The sequence below is a fragment of the Coturnix japonica genome, chromosome 4, assembly GCF_054131305.1.
Source record: "Coturnix japonica strain WE chromosome 4, WE-NBRP24, whole genome shotgun sequence".
In the NCBI taxonomy this organism is placed as follows: Eukaryota; Metazoa; Chordata; class Aves; order Galliformes; family Phasianidae; genus Coturnix; species Coturnix japonica.
Window position 1 is genome coordinate 35,030,490 of NC_140666.1, and position 26,183 is coordinate 35,056,672.

Genomic DNA, 26,183 nt, shown 5'->3' on the forward strand with positions numbered 1-26,183 from the left:
TGAACTAAATTTCTCACTGAAGACCTGTATCCTTGAAAGGTGATCCTATTCAGAAAACAAGCCAGGAACAAAACATGAATGCCTTGGAAGACTCCAGCAGTGCTTTTTGTAGCAATTGACTGCATTGGAATTATTGACAAAAACAGTATAAAAAAGGTTAGTTCTCTATCAGAACAAATATCAGACAAAGTATCTTGCTTTACTATTGCATTTTCTTTTTCAGTTGAATTCCACATCAAAAAAATGCAAAGAATGTGAGGAGTATGAAGAAAAAAATTTCACAGAATTTATACAGAGTTTTGTAAAGGTTATACAGAGGGAATGCAAATACTCAAGCTGGGAACAATAACTGTTCAAGAAACATACCTCAGATAAATTAGATTGTCAATAACACTGAACTAAAAAAACCCACTTCCAGTCCTATTTGCACAGAATAATAATAATAAAAAACAGAATAATAAAATCTCTTTAATGTGTAATGTTTTCATAATGGAATCTATACACGATACCAACTTTGAAGTAAAAATTAAAGAAACTTTTTTTTTTCCCCTGGACTTAAGATGTCTTTATTTCCTGGTAAGTCTGCTATAGAAAAAAATATGTCTAACATACTAATCTTTCACAGAAAGTTTTTAAAGATGTTCTAAGGACATTCTCAGTGCAAACTTCCCTGTAAAAAGCAGTTCAGAGCTGACTGAATGAAGTGTCAGAGAAAAGCTCTTCTTTAAATATTATAATATAGAATTAGCCTATCCTATTAAAGGAACTGGCAATAGTAGTTATTTTTGATATCAGAAATTCATTATTTTATCATTTGGGTTCCCAGAAGTTCATCCCTTACTCTATTGTTATGTCTGAGGTGTCTGACAATTTTCCTTGCCTTTTTTAAAAAAACAAAACAAAAACTAGCTGAGGTCTACTTGTCTTACATGTCTACTGGCTCTCTTGTATCCATTTCACTATGGTTTTCAGTTAAACCCAGCAAACTGTTTTACCTATAGTGTCCATATGAGAAGACTGAATACAGTCACCTGTCATTGTTGAATATTCTGCTTTCATCTCTTTTTGTGCAAACAGCTTATTTCCTGAATCATTACCATGTCATATCAACCACTCTCCACTATAAGCAGTTCTATCCTCCAGGCACCCCCAATTCCCCATCTTCATTTGATAAATGGCTGAGTCATTTCACTGTACACTTACCAGATAATAGGATATCGCTTCCTGTACCTCCAAATACTTGAGCTCCTCTTGGTTGGGTCCTTTGCAGATATCTTAGGAGATGTCTGAGAGTCCTCACATCAATATAATAATTATTAGCTTCTTAAAATAAAAAAGAGAATTCAACCAATAATTTGTGTGGCCCAGATTTTCTTTTTAGCTGTTCATTAATGCAGCACGATCAATGGATTTCAGTTTCTGCATTGTCTTGCTGTCTTCTGTAAATTCAGGGCATGGCATATCTTATCAACTTCATTTCCAGAGTATACATTTGGTCCTTAGTAGTAGCATCTGACAGTTCCCACACAACGTTTAATTAGTCAGTTCAATTTCTAAGATTATACAGTGATTTAATTAAGCTAGTATTATGTATTAATCTAGTATTATGCTAGTATTCACTGCTGAGTCCACTGAAGGAGTACACTGTTCTAATAACTGGAGTAAGTTTTACCTACTAGCTGGCCCTTTCAGAGCTACATGGATGCACTCATCTGTAATAAATAATCATTATCCAGAGGTATTGGTACATTTGTTACTTCTTTAGCCAAGGTGATGCTGTTTCAATGGCAAAGATGCCTTCAGTGAGAAGCTTGTAATGGGTTTATCTGACAGTAGCCATGGGAATTCATCATAAGAGCCTGCAAAGGGAAGGGCAGCTGCAATTCTGTGACTGATGTTCTGGTTTTCCCTGGCAGAGACAGATGGCTCCTTATTTGACCTGAGTAACAAGAAGAATCTCTGTTCAAATTTCCTTTTGAGGGGTCCATGTAAGTGATTGCAAATGCTTGTTCAATTTGGAAATGAGATCTTTCTGAAAGACAGAAGCATAAACAGTAGTGGAAAAAGGCAAATTCTGAATAACAGCTACCTCTCCTGTTGGGAGCTTCATTGTTCTTAGGAAAACAGAACTCTGAAAAGTGGATTCTTTACCCACAGTGAAGTAGCTGGTGTGCACTCTGTAGCAACTTCATGTTATCTATCTTAGTTCATATAGCTATGTGAGAAAAAGTACTGTTAGGAACATACTTCAAGATTCACTTTCCTTGTAGTAAAAGCTTAAAGACACAAAGAAACATGCAAAGAAATATGTAAAATGCTTCTCTAGAGGCAAAGAAACAAATTCTGATTCTATGCTCTCTATGGAGTATTACTCATGCAAATTATGAGGAAAAGGGTTAACTTAAGTATTTTGTAATAAGAATAACAGCTTCTCCAAACTGTTCCTTTCCAGCTATTTTCCTCCAAAACCTACATATGCTGAAGAAGAATTATCATTATCATTTCTCCATTTGAAGAAATGTCACTAGTAAAATGTTTGCAGCATAATCTTTAGAATATGATCTTGTGGAGCAAAGAAATGAACTGATGTGTGTGCCTTCATCCTCAACTACTTTATCAGAGTCCATTTGTAATAACAGATGTGCATCAGAAACATCACAAAAAGCTGATGAGATGTATAACTTAGACACAAATACTTCTGACTTTTCTCTCTAAACTTTTAGCTACATCCTTCCAAATCTGCAAATCACAACATTTCATTTGTAACAAGGTGTATCATGTGTTGAAACCTTAGCCTTCTGTCTTTCTGCCTATACGTGTAGCATTTCAACTGCAAACCATCTTGGTAACTGCAGTCTCTAACAACTAAAGGTACTTTAAAACCATCATCATCACCACCGCCGACAAAACCCTAAGAAACTGGGAAATAAAAGATCAGTAGAGAGCCATTTCCTTGGCTGAATATCATGTCTACGAGTGCTGAAATAACAAACCTCAAACTTCTGAGAAGCAGGGAGTATGAATTAAAGAGTATATGCATCCAAACACTGCTTTTAACAGCAACTTATGCCATGAATTCACTTGTTTATGAATGATTTTAAAGAAGATATGCCTTTGCCCTTCCAGTGGTTGATTTTTATTTATTTATTTATTCATGGGAGAAAAAAAAAAACAACCCACTGTATGTACTTATTTTTTAAGTCTTCTACTTAAGTATCTTACACTTTATTTTCCTCTGATTAAACATATAGACATTACTCATTTCCTTTCTAAATGCTTCCAGTAGGAAGACCATCATAGGTTCCGCAACTGAAACAGCACTGGACTTGTGAAATACATGTGCATTTCTTTCTTCCCACATGCATCCCATGCAAGAAAAATGTTCATTCTATTATAGCACAGCAGAGTCTTTCCAGACCGCATCATTTTCTCTCTGCCAAACTGCTTTAATTAAGCTCTCCAACATTCTCAGTAGCTACCACTGAGATAGTGAATACAGCTTAACTGCTTGCAGTCAAATTTTCATCTTGTGAAAGCTGTAATGCTTAAGGTTATCTGTGTATTTTTTGGTTATCAGTATGAGCCTTGCCAAACCAGTCATTCCAGAAGGGTACAATCGTATCTCTAGGAAAACATAACTCTGCATTACGGTTTCCTGTTAATAAACTACAATGTATCAAATAAATCAATTGTAAGTACTCTTATATGAAATAACTCTTACAATTATTTAGCTGGGGGGTTGGGGAGCAAAAACAAACAAACAAAAAAACAAAACTCTGACAAAAATACTTGATCCTTCAAAAAAGCAAAATAATGCTCACCTAAAAAAGGTTTTTAATTCCTCAGATGCTGTCTGAAAGTCTTCCATTTTCTGCAGAATATTTGGGACTCTGGGACTTATGCTGGAATTCAAACAGTACAGCAGGATGATATTTCTGCTAGGAAAACATGTTTACTTCAATAAATATTCACTCACAGCTGTTGCTGAAACTCAAACATAACCAAGAGAGCTCAGAAATCTATTCATGCTAAAGATTCTGATTAGACATTCTCTGATTGTAGGCAGAATTGCAAACAGTTCATAACAGAAAAACTTATTTCAACTTTAGAAACAAGCTTTTAAACAAGTTACAGCTTTATTGTAAGACCACTGATGTCTTGTGCAAAGTTGGAAATGAAGACCAAATAAAGTATAATGAAGTAATTTTCTCCTGTCCTAGGATAATCCGGGGCGGGGGGGGGTGGGGGGGGGGGGGTGTTCTAGTGCAAACAGTACATGCATTACACTCTCAAGCTTTCTCAGGACTTCAGGTAAATTTAGTGATTTTGTTCAGTATTCCAGAAAAATTACTGAAATTTTCAACTTGCACTATCTAAACAGATTGCCAACATAAAGCAAGTCTGAAATAGCTCTGTAAATTAACCCTGCAAAATCAACTCAACATTAAAAAATTTTGGCTATATCAGAATTGACTGTTGCCTTGTGTAAGGTAACCTAAAGAACTACGTCCATCATTGAGAATGTGCATCTGACGGCCCCATGACCAAGTTACACGCTGATCACACCAATATGGTGAGCTGTAAAATGGCGTTTAATGAACCGTGTGAGACCCTTATATAGGGCTCCAATTTCAGCCTTATACATATACATTACCGAGCACGGGGAGGCCTATCGCGTTACATCCCGTGAGTTCGTGCCGCCTAATACATCAATTGACTAAGAATTTTCCAACAGACATTCTTAGTGTAAGGCAAAAATACAGACTTTTAAATACAAGGTGGTCTATGTAACTTTTTCTCAACACTGCTGAACTACTATTTGACACGTACCTCCCGCAATGCTTCTACAAAGAGCTGTGCTGACTCATTCTTGCTATACAAAAATAATGGTAAAACCCACTATATGCTTGAGACTTTTTTCCTTAATGAAAAGATCTGAAAGCTTCTTTTGTTTTAGGTCAGAGAGTTGAGTAGGATAAAATATATAGAAATTTGAGGGAGCTTTTACTTCATTTACTTCATTTTTTTCTCCATCTGAAAATTTTGAAAAAAAAGTCCCACTCCGAAAATTGGCTCAAAATATATTCTAATAGAGAAGACTATTGTAAATCTTAGGCCAGAATTTCTATAACTTTGTTATAAGTATCCCTGTTGTAAGCAAGTAAATACATTTCTAGTAGGAAATCCAACAACATTTTGGGTTAAATAAAAAAAAACAAAAGATAAAAGCACAGTTTGATAAGCCAAATATATCAGTTGGATCTTATATGACAGACTAGAATTAAATTTTATTTTCTTGCATTTTTTATATTATTTTTTTTAATTATCATCTCCTTTATATTCTCTCTTCATGGATTTCTTTGAGTTAGGACTTAGGCTTTCCATGGGTTCTCTTATAATCTATATATATGCAAAGTCTTCAGGGTTTCACTGTGTCTCCAGGATGTAGACTTGCTATGTAATAATCAGAGCTAACAGTGAATGGTTTCCTGGTTTTATTCTGATACGATCACTAAGAACTAATTCTCTTCATGCAGGACAGGAAAACAATTAGCTGTAATTTACATAAAATTTGTCATGATTCCTTCATCAAATAATATTCTTTACCTCAGCCTGCTGAAACTATTATGACTGCAGACGACAATATGTGTTTATGTATGATGGCTGTTCTCCATCTTAGGGAAAAATTTTAAAGAGAACTAGTGTTTTCACATTATATCCTTTGCATTTTAAGTAGGGTGAACATCTGCTTGATGGTCAATAGAAGCCCGTATACAGATTTTCTGGTTTTAATGGTCATACCTGGATTAATGTTTTGATAGAAGACTACAACATTTTAAATGTAAAGATAGATTAGAAAATCTGCATTTAATTGCTCAATGTACTCCTTCCAGATTCAATCCAAAATCCCTTGACTCTCACTGGTACTTAACAACGGTATGGGCAATTAAGCAAAACTGAATAATACAGAGAAAATAGCTCACTGCACATTAAAACACAGCATTGGAATCAATGACAGTCTGATCTGTAATTCCAAGTTGTTCACTACTGAAATGTAACCAACTAACAATTGACCTGATAACTGAATATTTCACCTTGGGTATGTCCCTCTAGCTAGACACTCAAAAGAGTTTCCCCTGGGGTAACATGTAAGAATACTTCCTTTCTTCAAGTTCTTTCCTTTAAATGAGCTGTACTTGAAATTACTAGAGTAAATTTCATTGTAAAATTCCATTGTTCAGCAAACAAGAAAAACCCTCATCTTCATCAACACTGATGGAATGGACAGTTTTGCTCAGCACTGAAGTGTTTTTTTCATGATCCCTATTTTTAGTTTCAGTATTAAGGCAAAGTCTACTAGTTTCTTTCACTATTACAACAATTATTTGCTAACTGAGGTCAGCTTGTAACCCTTCTTTTCTCCCGTTAAGATGCTCCTTGAAGCAGGAAAGAAGTTTCTACAGGCAGAAGAGTTGCTACACTGTTTGCAGTGTATTCATTATCATGCATATTTCCAAATGATGATCCTCCACTCCATTTACTGGACTATCTTACTTCTGAGGAGACTCAGATACATAGCTATAAAACATTACCATCCTGAGGTAGAAAAAGGGTTGTACTTTTCAGGGTGGAAGACATTATACAAGGAAATGGATGACAGAAAAGGCCAGGAGAAGTCAGAAGAGCACCCACATTTAACTGAGTAGGACTGGGAGTGTACAGTCAGATACAGGGAAAGTCAGTAATTAAAAATGGAGGCAGAGGTCCTGGGCCTGAATATACTGCAGAGAGTGACAAGGATCTTTCCCTTCCCTTTTCTTAATCCTCTTTCTGTTCTGACATTTTCTTCTCTCTCCGCTGCACCTACTATCCTCTTAAGAACATCTCATACCTCCCAGCTCATCCATGATATGTAACCCACCCCTCTTCCATACCTCCAGAAGCATATTCTTAACTTTGCACCAACATCCTTCTCTCTCCTTCCCATCAGCTTCCCCCCAAAAAGAAGGGCAAAGATAAGACTCTTGATCATATGGGTTACAGATAGGATAGGATCAAAAGCAGAACCTGAACAATATTTGAGATCCCAGAGAATTAAGCTTTCTGCTGATTTTCTGGCAGACCTCAGGCAGATGCAAAGGTAGAAAATAAACATTTGCTTTGGACTGAGACTACACACACACAGGCTGCCATTCCCTTCCTCATCTTCACATAGGTTGACCCTCAAAGCACAGCAGATGAGGTACAGATGGGTTGTTCAGATCATAGTAGTCCATCTTTGTCATCTTAGGCAGAAGCTAAATAGGCAGTTTGCAGCACCCTATAGACGTACACTGTAGACAAATGATGATACATCCTTGCTTGGGCAAGATGTACCTATACAAAAGATTCTGTTTTGATCCTGAAATGCTGTTAATTCTCCTCCTTTTATCTTGGTAGAAGCTGACTGTTAGAAAAGCAGTAGAACACAGAAATATAATAGCAGCTGTATCACATTTCAGGCCTTGAAGGCAAGCATGCATACAAGTGCTGCTATTATTAGCGTGAGCATGTTATCATAGGGAGTTCATGTAAGACAGGTAAAGACAGATGTCATACTTGCTTCATCAGGAGTAAAGAAGGAACAGAAAAAACCATTAAGAATCATACAAATAGATAAATGATTCTTAAGGCCAGAGCCTAGGCTTTGCCATTCACTTATTGCTTTGACAGCCATCAAGGATCTCTACCTTGGATTTTCCCAGCTATTCCTTATGATAGTTGAGTCTGTATCTGAGTCCGAGCTCACACACAGTTGCAAAAAGTCAGGCTAGATCCAACCTCTTAGACCACTTTTGCCCTTTTCCTATCTTGCTAATTAGGGAATCAGATGAATGATTCCAAATGTGAGTTAGAGATGCACTTAACACATAAGTAGCAGAAGTGCTAAAGGCTGTGACCTGAGACAAAAGTCTACGTGACAGCAGAAGCATTTCCTCAGCATCACTACCAAGTCTCTTTCCTGCAGATTTTATCACTGCATTGCACTTTTATCTACTGGCTGAAAGATGAACGAACATCATTCACTTCAGAAAGGATGTTTCTGTATTTCACTGAACAGTGTTTCCAAGCCCAGGTGAATTCCTCTCTCACTTTCAAATACTCAATGGTAACAAACTTATTTCCTAGCAAATATGAGCTGCCAAAGCACCTCCTAAGATGTGAAAAAAACATTAGATTCCATATATGGTAATTTCAGATTTCCTTAGTTTTGCCATTTAATTAGGATCAAGACTACTGCATATGAAGACAACTAACAGAGAAATTGGAGAGGCTGGTTTCAGGAGGGTGAGTGGGTTAAGCTTTTTTTTTCTTTCTTTCTCTTTTTCTCCTAATTCTCACTGACCTTGTTTCCTAGCTGTTCAGCTGTAAATCTTGCTATCATGCCTCCAGCTCTTACAGTCTGCTCTCACATGCCATTCCCAAGACTGTCCAAGCACAGTTTCAGGATAGACAGAGAAAGACTTTGTCAAACGTGAAGCAGGACTTAATCTGACATGTGACTTGGGATGCCCTACAAATTCTTACTATCCACACAGATTATAGTTCACTGCAGGGAAAAAAAAAAAAAAGACAGTAAGGAATAAGGAATCACAATTCCTTTTGTGTGGAAATGAAAAAGATATAAATAGAAAAAATGTCTCTAACAGTACTTGGAATATGTAAAATCTTATATGCTTTATGCACTTATGAGATAGATTTTAGGAAAAAAAATTGAGATTATGTGCAAAAAATCAAATAGTGGGAATGTAGTTCACAGTCAAATATTAAAAGTTGTAAGTCTAAGTCTGAATGTCTACAAATCATGGTCTGAGTCTTGATTTCATCCCAGTTTCCTATGAAATTCCTCCTCCTGGTACAAAGAAGAAAAATTAAGTAGGGAAATGTACTTCTATTTAACAGCCAGTACATTCTATTTGCTGTTATAATTATGGAATTATGATTTCAGAATTAGTTTGTAATGATGATGTTTCTAATTTTTTTAGCAGTCTTATTTCCAATATATCTGTCTCCAGGATTCCAGAACAACGTTCTGAACTTTAATAACAGTAGAACTAATGGTTACCTGGTCTACTAATACACACAACTCATCTTGCTCACTAAGGTGATATAAATGTTATACATTAGTCTCCTTTGTTTTAAGATTCTAATACCTGCCAAAGAGCTACATCAACTATAAATAAATGGCCTTTCAAAGGTCTTAAACTGGACTTTTTTCAGGGAACTGCCTTTCAGAACAATGAATCATGCTTCTTGTTGCAATGATTTCTGATATTATGGTTAAGGCAGTGATAATTCTGAGTCTTGTTATTTTGTGAATTGTGACAAAACCATCTATGAGAAGAAAGAAATATGACAGAGTAATCATAATGATGTTACTCTCTTTGTACTGAAATATCCCTGGAAAGGCAACCAAAAGTAGAGCCATTGCAGTATGCATTATACAAATACAACACGGTAGATAGGATCGCCTCCCGAAGAGATTACAGTCCCAGTAATTTACAAATATAGGTGAGAAACTGATGCTGACTACTATGACTTTTTATCTGGATGTAGTAATACAAGATGACTGAATATCTCACCTGAATTATTTTAATTGAACAAGTAATACTTCACATCACTAATGAAAAGGAATTAATTTTTGGTAATCCAACACAGCCTAAATGTCAAGCCCCAGTCAACGCCTACAAGGAAAATATTGTTTCTCACCCAAGACAGTTACTGCCCCTTTCAGCTTTCATTCAGTGGTTAATATCTAGGAGCTGTGTTTAAAATAACACCATCTATGTTCGGCAGATTAGAAGAAACCTAACATGAAGAAGTTAATAGCCTACTGCAAACATTCCTGTCCTAAAAAAAAGAGAAAATCAAGCCAAAAAGAACCCTGCTTGTCCTATCAACACACCAATATCTGCAAAAAATTTTTGCTCTCCTTGCTTCTACACTTTGTATTACAAGAAGCACTGCACTGTTAGTAGAATAAAGGCCAAAACTTACATAGAGAAAAAATCAGATTTGTTTTGTATAGGGAATTTAATCAATGTCTTTTATGTAAAGTTGTACTGTAGTCAGATTACAATCTAACTAGACTTCTTCAAGATCACAAATAGTCTAATTAAACTCTTTTTGCCTGTCTCATATCTCATTGATTTCTACTAAAAGATAACAACAAAGCAAGCACTTGAGATTTTATGATCCCAGTGGGAACTTTGACACCCATAATAGTGGGCCCAGTACAAACAAATCCAATGCTCAAGTGATTTCTGTTGGTTTTCATTCCTCACCACTGGACCTATTCATATTTCCTTAACTGTTGTACAAACCTGAAACACTGATCTCTCTCTCAGTTCCTCAGTCAGTTTCCATAATGACTTCACTATAAACATACTCTCTGAAGAGTCTTCCACTGGTTTTCTTACCCTCCTGCTCCATTATTCTTCTTGTTTCTAGAAGTGAATAGCTATCACATTGGTTACTGTAGGAAATAAATTTCAGACAGACTTGAAAAATAAAATATTCTACTGATTTATTGATGTCTATTAAATCTAATCTAATTTTCTGCAGATGTTTTATCTTATACAGTCCAAGTTAAATGCCAGTTAACCCAAACCTTTACTGAGGATTAAGCTTCTCTTCCCCTAACTGGTAGTTAATTTACTCGCTTTTGTTACCTACACACAGCTTAGTCACCATTCAAGGGTAATGGTTTCAAACATCTTTAACACAATCCTTCGAAATAAGCATTAAGTGAAACAAGTGAAAGAAGAAAATGTTGCCTTTTGTGCTGTTTTTAAGATAGCTATGTGGGAACGTTCTAATTATGAAAACGAGAAAGACCATATAGGAAGCAAAAGAACATTCTGTACTTAGAACAAAAGACCAACCTTATTTTAACACATGGCCTGCCTGATGGAGAAACGTGCAAAATATTTTATGGGAAAAGACGGTATTTGAATAAAGTTGGAGGATGAGCAGAATGCCTCTTTGAGTATTTTGCCATTTCAGAACAATAAAAAGAGGATATGATTATGGTTGGTCAATCAAGTAAGCAAACAACCACAAAAGCATAGCTGAAGTGTAAGAGCAGGAAGTGAAGTGATTTGGACAGCGATCACTTCCAAGTGTAAAACGTATTTCTGTTCCATCTGGTGAGAACTTCAGAAGAGTTTAGAGAGTAGTAAGGACAAGATCGCAAGTCTGTACACTGATTTATTTATTTATTTGTTTGTTTTTAAGAGAAGTCTCCTAAAAATGTATACATCTTGAATATGATAGTTAAAGGAAATAAGGAAAATTTCTGGAATAATACCAGCTTCTCTTGATTTCTATTTTACATATAGTTGTAATGCTATCTGATGCAGTGTGTTGAACATAATACGCTGACTTTGAGCAGTATTTCTGCAGTATTTTATAGAGAATTCATGTAATGTTTAAAGTTTAAGTTGCCTAGTGTCACGAGAGTAGAGAGGGTTCTTTAGAACTGAAAGTTAAAAGGGCAGAATGTTATGCTCCAGAAGAATCTTAATTTTTACCACGTTAGTTCCTGTCTTGAAATTCTTATACTTTCCAGCCCCACTTCTTAGAATTATTCCTTTCTGCAAGTTTCTGAGTCCTGCTGTGTTTTATCTTTTGAAATATCCTGTTTCTTACAAAATCATGTGTCACAGCATTTGCCTCAGATAGATAAATGTATTTTCATAGCTTAATTAATAATAGAATAAGGATAACAACTATAAAGATCTCAGCAAGACAGACACTCTACCAGAACTGCCATTCAGAAACCTGCTTTAATGCTTTACAAATCATCTTTTCCTTTACTTTTCATAAAAGTAAAAGCCATGATACCTGGAGGATATGAAAACTCTGACTGGAGTTTCACTTGCAGAAGCCCTCAAGTTGAATGGTACAAGTCTTGCTTCAAGTCATTCATTAAATAGCTCAGTTTTTATCTTCACTGGACAGATTCTCCCCTAGCACCAGCACTACACAGATATTTTAAGTGCTAAATGGAGCTGCTGCTGTTTTTTAACTTAACATGAAATTCACAACTCTCCCATATGGAGCCATGATAAAATAATTATTATCTTGATCAACTATTTTCTTTTCTGACAAGTTGGAACAAAAGTTACACTTTTTAACACAAATTCTCTCTCTCTTTTACTTATTTATCTGTTCAGTGTATTATGCCCAGTGAAACAAAGGCTTCCCTGTCTCGAGTTGTGATTATTCTATACAAGAAATGGGAGGAACTTATGCTAGTTAGTTAGTGTTTTGTTCTTGTCATGTCCATGTTAGATGCTGTCTCACTACTGTGACCCACACAGCTGGTCAATATCATTTCAGAAGCCAAGGAGCTACCTATATAACACACCTAAAAGGTACCTCTCTTGTCTGCAACTGTCAGTTGTTTGTTTGTTTGTTTGTTTTTTTCCAAAAGTTTAGATTTCCAGAGTTACACAACCAGTAGTGGGAAGCTGGTCTGAACATGTAAGGATAAATTCATGACACTTCAAGAAAATTGTTCTCAGATAACAAGTCTGAGAAAATAAAATTCACAGCTTTAACTGTCACGTATACACAGAAGAAGGTAAAAGGCAAAATCCTATCTTAACACCAAGTCTTAATTACAGTGTGCTCTGAGCTGTAACTCAAGTATCACAAAGATAACACAGGAAGCACTGTGTCATTGCTTTCTTTCCTAGATGGCACAGAATTCTAATAATATTAGTAAAAAAAGAAACAGATGATAAACCTCAATCATATCAAAGAGCTATTAGCATTGTAATGTTTTCTCAAAATGAAAATGTTTTAGCATAAAACACTTTCCAGTTAATTTATACTACAACTGGTTGGCTGTGTTAGTCTACCAAAAAAAGACAAAGAATATTTTTCAGTGGTTTCTTCTTTTTTTTTTTTTTTTTTTTTGGTCTGGTCATTCTTTTTCCCAACTCTTTATTTTCAAATTAAGCAGATGCTAATGCAACACTTTAATGCTTAATACAAAGCTTTAATTACAGCAGGTAATTACAGCACATGGCTGAAGGCCTACTAGCACCCCGCTTTTAAGTGGTCACAACCTCAAACTTCCAGCCTTCTCGGTTGGAATTCTAACTGGAGCAGTCATTGCTACCTTTCTGCCACAGTGGTCTGTGGAGCCAGTGAAATTAGGTGGTGACCTACATAGAAAACCTGCACAGCCAGCACAAGGATACAGTCTCAGGGCTCTGAGATGCCTGTGTCAGTTCTTATAAAGGAATTCTTGGTGGCACCACTTCACATGGAGTTAGTGTTTTACCGAAGTAAAGGTGCTCATATCATACAGACCCAGAAAAATCTCTGTCGAGAATTATTATTCAATTTTGCTTACTTTAGCTGAAAATCCACTCCTGCTGACCTGCTGCACCAACACAGAGAGAAAAATATATATAGGGTAAGACCTCATTCAGCAACCCCTTTTCAGAATCAGGTACACTTAAGATCATAGGAAAGAGAAAGCCTCCATTGACAGTTGCAAAAAACTAAAATGATTCTTCAATGAGCCTTTCCACTTCTTGGCAGGGACACAACTTGAAAGGAATGCTAGTTCACGCTACTCTCTTCTGAGGAAGTTATCTGTGAGACACTCCTTTTCCAGTTGTCAGCTTCTCATGTGTCAGAGGCAGTAGCATGCAGAGAAGAACTGGCTGTACATTGCGTGGGGGAATATGGGCAGTCCTCTGCTTTAATGTTTATCAAGAATGTGTATCTCTCTTTAGAATCTTCATCAGACTTGAGAAAAATTCAAACGTATTTTGCTTTGTCCTCAACAAGGTGTTTGTACTGAAATACTCCTTTTCTCTGTACTGACAGTTTTAATAAGAAAATATATTTCCAAAAAATTGGAAAAACAAAACACTGAAAGTGTACACTAAGCCCTGAAGCACATTACAAGCTAAGAGGAAAATGTGTATTCAAGATATCTTTACTGAGTGTCCAACTAACCTATTAATCCACTTTAGACAATTCTGGTTTGACTCTGGGAGGCAAACAGCAGAAAATTGTGTGCATTGGTGAGTCAGACTTTCTCTTGGAATATCCTGGTGAAATAATGCAGTGAAAAGAGGCTATTTGTCTGCATGGCCATCTGAAACATGGCTTGTTTTTCATGTTGCCATCACCACTGTAGAAACAACCCACCCACTGCCTCACTGTGACAACATCCATTGTTTGGTATCCATAAACATTCAGCAAACAATGATCAAAGTCAGTGAGTGCCATTTCGTCTACGTGGAAGAAATCAGTGACACTTTTGCTTCATATGCACTTCCATACTTGACACCATTTCAAAAGAATGCCCTTCTGCTGCCGTCTGTTGGATGGCAACAACATGTAATGGAATATTGGTGGGAAGATTCAGCCCCTGCTACCATACCAACAATATCCACCTCTGCATATGGGCCAACATAACAAAATAGGAGGCATTACGTTTGGAGCAATCCTCATAACATTTTAAGATATCTACATGGAATTCTTCCTAACATCAGTGCAGTGCCAGATGAAGGAAGATTAAGTTGAGCAAATGTAACAAAACCTAGTACTACACAACTTGGTACCTACAGGTACCAAGCAGATGGAAAAACATCTATTTTTGAGTTTCCTGAGTTACTCCAAGTTTTTATTGATTAGTAAGGCAAAGTACAGATTTTTTCCATATCATTTTCACTAAAAATGGTAATTGACCAGTGTTCCTCTGATGAAGGGATCACATTTCCACTACAATAGTAGTTTTTGTAGCCCCTTGTTGTATTGATTTTATTACTAAGAAGGTACAATAGGTCCAAAATGATATTTTATTGCACTGATATTGTAGATAATGTATAAAAGAATGGACAATGCTTTGTCAGTGAGCCAAGAGTGAATGACTTATTGGTCCTGCTAGGATCCAGAGAAAATCTGATATCATGTGTTAGGTAATGCTTTTCTGGAACACATTTACTGATACCTTTTCACTTGTACTGTTGTCAAAAAGGGACAAAAAATGAGTTAATTTCACAAAAATAGATAAATGGTAGCAATCACAGAGCAATTAATGTAATAGGTTTTTGTTGTTGTTTTTAGCAGTAATTCAAATAATCCAAACTGCTACCACAGAATTTGCTGCAGTAAAAAAACCAAAAGGGTGAAATTAATGCATTTTAAATAGAATAATATCAGGGAATAAATTTATAAACTGGATTGAAAAACTAGTCAAACACATATAGTCAGCGGTTAGCCTAAGATTTTACATTAAGCTTTTCTTTTTCAACTTTGTCTTTGAGCATAAAGATCACAGCTCTTCAACTGTTTAATTTTTGTTTTATGATCAAAAGCTACAACTTTGCATGACCGTCACAGTTCTTTTGTCACACCAGTTGCAGACATAGTATTAGATAATGCTTCAACTATCATTAGACAGTTTGCTTTCAAAAATATAAATCTCTCTAGAACGCAGCACAATTTTCTGTCAAGTGCCAAACTCTTCTGGGCATGATAGAGAAATGTCAGTTTCAAAAGATAATTTCTGACTAATCCAGAACTCTTTTTTTTTTTTTCAGAGAGACAATAGATGTTTACCAGGCACTACTAACTATGTGAGGAAGTTCCATTGTATTCCCAATGGCACAGTCACTCCAAATTGCATAGGATTTGATTGCTTCAAATCAAATAAAGCCCGAGATATTAGGCCTAATCCCTTCACATGTCAGTGAATTACATACTACAGAAGTGACCAGGAACAAGTCCACATCTTCTAGTTAAAGCAAGAATGTTAGTTCTTGAAGAGGAGGACTTGTCACGGTGTCAGTAAAGAACAGGAAAGACAATACCTGAAAGCCTTACAAGGCTACGAATTTGAGATAAACTAAGACAATCTCAGAAATGGTATTATACATATATACATGTATGTATGTATATTTAAAATGTATTAAAACATTTCTAAGGGTGCATGGCAGTTTGAACTCTGGAAAAACAAAACACAATGAAAAAATGTATTAGTTCTGGCATTCAAGATTACTGTAAATGAACTAGTAAGACTTTGCGGCAAGCCATTTGAGAGGGATCTCTATCAAGGCATTTGGGAGCATAGCATCTCTCCCACTTTACGTGCCCTATGCAGTACACTATCAAAAATGCTGAATCAACTTGAATGTTTCAGATTAAAAAAAAATAAATGCCAAGAACCAAATTAAGCATGAGAAGAAGAAGGATTGCTTCAGGCTCCTGACAAATCCCCAGACATGGCAATTAATAGTAGTTGTTATTTCAACACTGTACAAAGACACTTTTTCCAATATGAGGAATGAAATTGTCTAAGAGATTCCAACAGAAGCAAGAACACTGTTTTATTCCACACCCCCAAGTTAATGCTGTGTTTATGCTAAGATCTTGGAGCCCAACCTTCTCCCTTGCTCTGCTGTAATACATCTCATCTCCATATTCAAACAGATCTACATATAATAAAAGATTATTCAATCTTGTTGACAGGTTTAGTAAGAAAGAAAAAATACTGAATTTACCCATAGCTATCCATATCCAGAACTGAAACCAAAACTGAATACTATGTTTTAGCAGCAAGCGTAAACTGTGCATACGGGCAATGCATTTCTGTGTAATAATTTATTCTGCATTCATTCCATAGTTGCAACTGATCTGCCATAAGACTGCATTCAAAGCAAGCATTGAGGTGGTTGTCTTACAGTGTGTAACAAAACCCAAACCCTAACCAGACCAAATCAAGTGTTTCCACACATTCTTTTGCTGTATAACACAGCAGGTTGGTAAGCTGATTCTAGTAACTCAAGTACCGCATTCTTATCTGAATAAGCCCATCTTAGGTCTATGGCTTTAGAAGCTAGGGAAAGCAGATAACAAGCTGAAGTGTGATTCAAACTTATTTAAAGTATGCCTGTAAGCATCAATCCACTTCTTACTACCAGATGGCTTACCAAGCCAGCACAAGTTATATTAAGTTACGGGATACTATTGTTTTTAGAGCACTTATGAGTATAAATATTACTGCACTGAAAACTTTGAACTTTATTCAGCCATATAGCAGCCAGCATGAGCCAGCAGTGTGCCCAGGTGGCCAAGAACACCAATGGCATCCTGACTTGTGTCAGGAACTAGGGAGGTAATCCTGCCCCTGTACTCAGCACTAGCGAGACTAGCGAGAGTAGTGTGTTCAGTTTTGGGCACCTCAGTACAGAAAGGACATGGAGGTACTGGAGCAAATCCAAAGAAGGGTGACAAGGCTTGTGAAGGGCTTGGAGAATATACCCTATGAGGAGCAACTTAAGGAACTGGGGCTGTTTAGTCTGGAGAAAAGGAGTCTGAGGGGAAACCTTATTGCTCTCTTCAAATACCAGAAAGGTGCTTATAAGCAAGAGCAGGGTTGTTCTCTTCTCACTGGTGACAGGAGGAGGGGAAATGGCTTCAAGTTGTGCCAGGGGAGGTTAAGGTTGGATATCAGGTAAAACTTCTTTACTGAAAGGATGTTAAGCACTGGAATAGGCTCCCCAGGGAGGTGACTGAGTAACCATCCCTGAATATGTTTAAAAAACTGTTTGAATGTGGTACTCAGGGACATGATTTAGTGAAGAGTTTTTAGAGCTAGGGTACTATGGTTAGGTTGTGGTTGGACCTGATGGTCTTTAAGGTCTTTTCCAAGCTGAGCAATTCTGTGATTAATTTCTAGGATGTCTGCTTTCAGGAAGACAGTGTATGGAAATGAAATAAATAGAAAGGATGCTAAGTATTTTGGGTAGCTATCTGGCAGTGGATGTGTTAAATATCCCATATTTATACCTGAAAGGCTTGTAATATTTTTGTAACAGACACTTCACTGGTTTAGAATCTAGCCCATGTACTAATACACCACTTAATATGTTATTATCTGAGATCTTCATCAACCTAAGGACTCTCATCCTAGGATTCCTCTAAGAGTAAAGGAAGGGATGCACCAATGGGAATACTGGCTCAGAGAAGCTGCCTAATATACACAAATACAGACAGCAACATGGGGCTTGCAGGTTAACACACAAGGTGGGCTGCAGTAGCTGGCCATAGTAACAGAGGAAAGAAAACAAGAAAATCAAAGTGCAGTCTGTACAGCGCACCACAAGTGGGTAAGTTGTCTATGGAGGGTAATTCTGTTTTGCAGTTTTCTTCTGCCTTTGGAGACAAGACACTGGAAAAGACTATTACTTTTAGGTCTGTTAGAGCAACACTGAATAGCTTGTCTGAGCTGTATAGTCCTTTTGTCACAATTCCTTCTCACTAATGACTTGCCTTCCAAAAATACATTGCTCATTCCATTCTTTGTCAGATGTAATTGATGCAAATTCAGTTTTTATATCAAAGTATTTGTTGCATATACTTCGTGACATCTCAGTTTGACAGCATACAATTAAGTGACAAATGCTGTCATGGAAAAAGAAATAGTGATGACAAGCATCCACAACTTTTGTGTAAACCTTGCATTTTAGAAGAATTGAAAGATTTCGTCCTTCACCTTCCTCCTAGCACCCAGGAGCCTAAGCCAGTAGCAGAGTCACTGTCATTACTTGTCAGGCAAAGGTGAACGGACTTGAGGGCACAGGAATGCTTTGCTACACACACCTAACTCTTGCTAAGACGGTCAGTATAGTGAATTCATTCATGCTTGACAACAGCTTTCTGCGCTGTTCAGTGCATTGTGGACATGTTCTTTGCATAGCATCATGCCCTCCTTTCAGTTCAGCGATTATTCTGGTTTGCTCTTATTTTTTCTAGGTGTGCTCCTAATCTCTCCGTAGTTATTTCTGTCCCATGATTTCAGACCTTAATCTCCTTCTAACACCTACATTTGGCTTTAAATTGATCCACTTTTCAAACTGATCCACAATTGCCATGTCTTGAAGAATTCTCACCTGCATTGCCTACAGCCTTCTCATATCTATTTCATATTATGCAGCAACTTCCACTCCAGAGAGTAATACTATTAGTGCACTGTCTGGATAAAATTTCACAGATATCAAATACAATGTTTAATTACACTGTAAATTTGTCAGTTTTTCTGCAGCAGTTAATGGTCAAGATGCTTATTTTAATCTCAGCATTGGCTTAACCATCAGAGCAGTTGTCCTGAAAGCAGTTGTGCTCTTTTGGTTAAGCAGTCGTGACCATCGTGGTTCAGGGAGGCACTAAGACTAGGTGAGACATCCCTACACAGAGTGGATACTGGAAGTAGAACTTGGAACCTCCTGACTATCAGCTGCCTGCTTGCTCTGACAAGCCACACTTTTCAGCTATGCCAGATTACTTCAGGGAGATGGAATGGCATTGCTAAACCATGTACAGTTGAATCAGCCATGGGCCAATTACCCTCAACTGCCGAGTCTTCCAGTACAGCACTCCTTATTAACATCAGTGTTCAAGTTAGCAGGTTCCCAGGAGGGCAATGGAGACAGATCTCTTAGCATGTTACTCTCCATAAAAGAAAAGGGCAGGGTGAGACAGGAGCTAGTGCACTCTGAGTACCTCATGTCCCCAGACAAGAAAAAAAAAACAACAAAAACACACAAAGTTAAAGTGAAAAGAAGCCTAACAGAGAGTTGTGTTCTTAAAGTCATCTTGACACTTGCAAATAAAAGCATGCTGTATAAGTACTTTCAGTACAGTCACTTCTAGCTGATAGTATTACAGTATACACAAGACTGTAACTCCATTTCACAGCCAGAGTTTTCTCTCTCAGTGATGCAAAACAGGCAACTAATTAAATTGCCATTTTTCACATCAAAAGGCATTCAGTAGGCAATTGATTCATTAAGTGAAATATCACATATTAAAAAAATAATATAATAATAGTCTTACAATTAAGTTATTTGTTGAACACTCATTTTCCAAACAGAAAAAATACTCATAAGTCTAGATTAAATCAAACAATATTTTGATTTGTAATGTCAAGATATTGAATGTTCTCACAGATTACTTGGAAAAAGAATTGATCATTTGCAAGCAAAGATTCAAATAGCAGAAGTAACAGACACGCAACAGAAAATACAGAACATATCCTGCTGCTCCTGGCTACATGTGTTCATGCTGCAGACTGGAAAACCACAGCTAGCTTTTAATATGCTCCCTTGAGTCACATTGGTGGCTGCTGCATCCAGGGTAGATTTCTGCTACCAAAACCTATAGTCCACTGTATGAAATACAGTTGCAAACTGACAGATCAGCCTTTGAGAAAGACAATCCTATTCTAAATAATTTGATACCAAGCTACTTGAAAAAAACTGAGTAATGAAGAAAATGATTGGTTCCATCACAGAAAACCTTCAAAATTTACTTTCTGTACATAGTAGTAGAACAGAAAAATTAATGACTGGTGACCTTGCATACCCAAGTTCTTCAGTCTGCATGGAGAAGGGTTGTCTTCTCCTTCAGCATTAACTGATCTGGTAGATAAGACTCCAAAATAATCTGGTAGAGTCACTTCCAGAGTTTCTGAAGTCCTTAATTCAATATACAGTTTCAAACATAAAGCAACTCAAACACGTCAGTGATAGAAAAATATTGAGATGTTCTAAACTGTTTCTTGGGGAAAGTAAAGGATTGGCATTCCAAAAAACACAGAAAATACTGATCTTGAACCTCAGACTATTGAAAAATACACTTTGTAGCATCTTTGAATACTTGATAGATTTCCTGGATTATATTCAACTCACAGAACTGTGCTACCTGAATCGGAAAATAGCATAAAAGTTTGTTCAAGATCTGTTATGTGGAAAGTCTACTACAAGGACAAATGTTATTGATCTCCCCAGCAACATTTCCAGGGATACTTGCAAACAAATATCCTGATTAATCTGTAGTGAACTCTATACAAAATTGAACAGAGAGAGTAACCTGAAAGATTCCTGCTCATTTTGAGGATAACATTTGGATCAAACCTTATGTTCAGGAGGAAAAGGCAAACTCTCCACACCTGAAGAGCATTACGTCCTCCCTTGTCTCTCATCATAAATCAAGGAAAGAGCTATCCAGATCTTACTTTAAGACTCTGCACCCAGGGGTAGTTACAAATATGTCAAAAGGTAAGTATGCTTGACAGAAACAGAGCTTCAGGGAAAGCAGTCAGCTGTATCCTGACATATGTCAGATCCCTTATAAAACTTTAGGGTATGCCAGTTCCCTGCATTAATTACCTGCAATGGACATTGTTTCACATCTGCTTCTCAGAGGTTCCAGCCTTCTTCCCTGCCACCTACCCCACACATACACAGATTTTTCCATCAAGCCAAGTGAATGAAAACAGAAATAATTGAGCCTGCTGTTATACTGTTTCTGACTATAGGGGTCCAAGCAAAAACCAGAGTTTTCCTGTGAACAGAAGAGCAGCTATAAAAAGGATGAGGTGCTGAGAAGACACAGTTTGCCTGAGGGAATAGCAGTGTCAGAAAATCAAAAGGAATATAAAATGGCTAGAGTTAAACACAGCCTGACCGACATAGAATATTTCCAAGTATTTCATTCAGAGGAAACCCTTTCTCATAATACTGGCCCAGCTTATTATTTTATGCATGGAAGCCATCAAGTAAGTGCAAAGAGCTACATACCTCACCAAGGAAAATCAACCTTTTCTATCCTTGCATCCTTTCAGTTTTGATAGACCAGACAGAGATTGTGGAAATCATATGTGGAGTTTCACAGATGTGCTTAAAGATGGTTATATAGACCTTTAAGGAGATGTATACCAATTTGGCACCCGTGAAGAGCCAGAATAATGATTCATTATCAGACAGCACTATGGTACTGAAGAATTTCTGGCATGTGAAGGCAGATCTTGTAACATTTTTCTCACTGAACTCATGAAGAAAAAGAAATGACTTTATAATTCTAAAAGTGCAAGATTGGTCTTGTCCAGTATCAGAGGGAAGGCTTCTTCCTTGTCTTCTTAGAAAATGTTCAGTTTCAAGGGGCACAAAATACTAGACCTCAAGGAAACAGGTGCTGATTTGCACCCATCAAGAATAAATTAAGCGTGGATTCATATACTGTTCTTCCTGCACACACTATGGTTTGCAAGTGATTTCTGGGAAAGGTCACTTATCTTCCTGCCTTTTAAAGTACAGCTGACTCCTCAGAGCAGTTGAGAGAGTGGTTAATCAAGAAGCCCTATGTGAGCATTCAGCTGTTTTATAATACTCTTAAAAGGACTTTTATCTTTGAACTTATACCAAATGTAAGACTGCCCTAACCTGGAAGTTAAGAAGGATTTTTTTATTTTTTTTTAATAAACAACCAAGATGTTTCCATTGACATCAGCCATGCAAAGAGCATTATTTTACACCATCTATGGGAGCACTGCACAGCTGTAAGCCAGCTCTGACACCATGTTATCGTCAGCTAGACATGGAGCAGTGCCCAGCCCTGAGACATTTACTCTCTAGCTGTCAAAGCCTGTAACCCCTGTTTGTGTTCCCCAAATTGCAGGAAAGGCCTTGAGCTGCCCTCAGGTACTAAGTTTTTTTGCATGGTTTTGGGTCTGAGTAAGCTTATTGTTTCAAGAGGATTAACTTGATATTAATATCAACATTGTGCTTACTCCTTAAATAATCTTCCTTTTCAATATGCTTTGTTTCTGCTTGCTGGTTAGCCTGATTTGTTCATATAGTTATGGATGAGACTTTCAATTATTTTTATTAAATCTCCATCTCAAAGGCCCAGAGTGCACTGCAATAAACAAATAACACAGTAATAGCTAGCTCACATAGAACTGGGAGCATATGCTACAAATATGTTTTATGTCAGAATGTAAACCAGCATGATGCTAGCAACAATTAAATTCTGGGATTATCTTCTTGACTCTCCAAAATACATTAGTGCCAGAAAAAACATTAAATACAAAATTAAACTTATAAATGCAATTGTTTCAGAGTCTGGATACTGTAGTCAGTGCAAGCTACATTTGACACAACAGCCGTGGGAATACTGGTAGAAGACTAGTGCAATGCAGCCCCATTTGCTGCCTTCCATCACTGAGCACAACACAAGCCTGTTTATGATATGTGGCCAAGGAGTTTGAGATGAAAAACTGCAAATATAACCAAATACAGATGACTCCAAGTACTCCATTTGGCATCACCTGAGGACTTGGTGCAAAGAGGCAGAGGGGTGGGACACCGGACCGGACCGCAGCCACTCTCTGCTCGTGGTGGAGAAAAGCACATGCTTCCTTCGCACTGTCCTGGTTCAACTCGTATTTTGGGTACTCCTGTCTCTCTCACTTGGTTTGATTCGGTTCTATTTAGTAAATTACTGTTTATCCTCACATCGTTGCCATTGTGTTTTCTCTTTGTTAAAACGATCGGCTCGCTCTCTGCCCTATTCCCTCTCCCGGGGCCAGCCGGGTCGCAAACCCCTTCCTTTTTTCCTTCGCTCCTTTGTCTCTCCCTTTTTTTCCCCTTTCTCCCTGGGCCTGGTGCCCCCGTCACAAACTTATATGTAGGGATAATGCCGTGACAGATTTCAATTACAGAAGAACCCTTACATTCAAGTATTGAAAAGATGCAAAGTTTGCAAATACAGCCCAATGTGTATTTATTAATCAATAATACATAATTGAACTGTAAATCTTATATGAGCCTCTGGACTTTCTGTAAAAGCCTACAGCTGTGTGAACTTTCCACCCTTAATTCCCCTAAATTTTGAATGAGTATATAAACTTCAGCAAAAAATTCTTCCACATTAATTCTTCTACATGACCTTTGAATGTTCTGTGTTGGAACTTCATATTGACTCTTTGTGCCCATCAAACCAGTGCCATTTTGTCTGTTTTTTGGGTAAAGAAAAGGTAATGTAGAGGCAGAGTGATGGGTCTTTATATTCAGAATCAAGTGTATGGCTATTAAAATAAACAAAAACCAGAGAATGGCTTCAGCAACTCAGAACACAGAAACATTCTGAGAGGTGGCGCAGTGGTAGGAATGCCGCGTTGCAACACCGGAGGCCCGGGTTCAAATCCCCTGAGGCGCAAGTGGTACAAGTGCCGCTCTGCTACACAGGAGGCTTGAATCCCGGGGGGTTGGACTCGATGATCTCTAAGGTCCCTTCCAACCCGCATGAGACTATGAGGTTAAAATTTCTAAGTCTTATTTTGAAAATGATGCGTAGAAACAATAATCACAAATCTACGACAAATTACACTATTTCTTTCTATCAATAAACATCAGCATACACAGAATAAGAGCAAAGCTTCACACCAGTGTTGGACAGACATTTGTCAAGTCTTAGATCCTGGTCTTACAATCTAGTCTGAAACAATAATTCCTGTAAGCTTGTTGGCACAAAGGTTCTCTCCTAATTACACGTGCTTTAAGTATCAGGCAAAGAATCATTCTGGGGAGGGACTTTTTACCAAGGGCACGTAGCAACAGGATGAGGAGAAGTAGCTTTAACCTGGAAGAGGACAGATTTAGACTAGATATCAGAAAGAAGTTTTTTACTGTGAGGGTGATAAGACGCTGGAACAGGCTGCTCAGAGCGGTTGTGGATGCCCCAAACCTGTAGGCATTCTAGGCTAGGCTGGATGGGGCTGTGAGCAACCTAGTCTAGAGGGAGGTGTCCCTGCCTACAGAAGGGGGGTTGGAATGATACAGTCATAAAGGTCTCTTCCAACCCAAACTGTTCTGTGATTCTATGATAAATAAAAACAGCTGCAATTTTGGAGAGAAGAAAGGTGGGGTATTCACTGAAGTTCACTTGATGATTCAATTATGTCTTCGTAAGTGCTGGCACATTGGAAACTTGGGACTGAAGAATGTTCAGCTGGAAACTACCCTGACATATTTAACAAGCCCTGTATTTGTAGCTAAGTCATTTTATAGTTCCCATATCTGGATTCAGCAGCCACTTAGATCAGACTTAGCTGGCTGTCATGTAGCCAGTAAAACACCCACACAGCTCTAAAGGCTTGATATGGTTGTGTCTTATATTAGCAGAAGCCCAGTGCCCCAGGTTCTAGGAATTTTGAATTTACATATTTGACTGCTATTCAGCAACTGCTCCATATTGTAACTAAAAAAAATCCACTAACAAAAGAGAAAATTCTACCAGGAAAACGAAAGCCAGGTTTTAGAGTTAAGAATAGAATAATAGAAAATGCTGCCCTAAACAACAGCAGCAGCTCAAAGAGTGCACTAGAGACTGTGAAACAAGTAAAAGGACCCAAAGATAGCACTGGCACTGCAAGCTGTCAAAATTCAGCAGCTTCACTGCACAAAGACAGTAGTTGCTGAAGTGAGTAACTCTGTTGACAGGTGACTTCCCAAAGAATGTATTACCATTTCATAACAACAGCTTTTCCAATCAGCTTTTTTCCCCTTCCATATCCTCCTCTTACCAGAACTCTGCTGAATAATCAGGCAAAGTGGGGGAGCAACAAAACAGCAGAGAGAACATACCAGTGGTACAAATTCTTACCTTTCTTCTTTGCCCTTGGGGAATATTTATATTATAGGTCAAGGAGAGTAAGTTATGTTCATTCCAATAATGGCAGCACTGCAATAAAAATACACAACAGTTCTACTTTGTCAAATGCAGTGTAATGCATTCTGTTTTAAAAGGCTGTTTGCTTAGTTCTCCACAGTCTTTTCTAATGCTACTCATCTTAAATAGATCATGAACACTTTTGATAGTCAAAGCATATAGAACCTATAAATGTAGTCTTCGTTCTTAACTAAAAATAATGCTTAACAGCTTCTTCTGTGGTTCTGTTCATGCTGGTCAATTTTTATTTTATTTTATTTTTTTACATCCTTTCTCAAAAGATAACTCATTAATAAGCAATGATAAATTTACACTCCAGGTTTAATACTAAAAGGTCAAATCTTGATGCTCTCAGTAATTTTTTACCGAAAAAAGAGTGAAACTAACACGACTGCTGTGCAGAAAATCCAATATCATTGAAAAGTGATCAAACCTAATTAATTCTTCCATTAACTATCTGAAAGCAAAATAAGCCTGGCTTAAAATGAGAGAGTCCACAGAGGATTTTTCAGTCCTTATGTAAAGCACAGCTTACGTTCAGCAATACAATCTGTGCAGGAATGAATGCTCAGGAGTGCCCAAAGCCTACTAAAGGCTTT

At 37.3% G+C, this 26,183-nt stretch overlaps 1 protein-coding gene across 18 annotated transcripts in view; it reads left to right on the forward strand.

Moving 5' to 3' along the window:
- The window catches only part of IL15 (interleukin 15), a 46,896-nt gene extending 23,570 nt beyond the window's left edge, over positions 1–23,326 (forward strand). For 3 of the 18 annotated variants that reach the window (XR_014945275.1, XR_014945276.1, XR_014945274.1), the window contains one exon: positions 224–467. Coding sequence is in view for 14 of the 18 variants with exons in the window: in XM_085544930.1 (XP_085401056.1) it covers positions 21,392–21,703 (312 nt within the window). In the remaining 4 variants the exon portion in view is untranslated. Of the gene's footprint in view, positions 1–39; positions 555–1,916; positions 1,989–2,452; positions 3,705–3,846; positions 4,205–21,391; positions 22,951–22,973 lie in introns of those variants that run through there. The other 15 variants (XM_015861076.3, XM_015861074.3, XM_015861081.3 and 12 more) reach the window with 10 other exon arrangements.
- Positions 23,327–26,183: the final 2,857 nt, after the last annotated feature.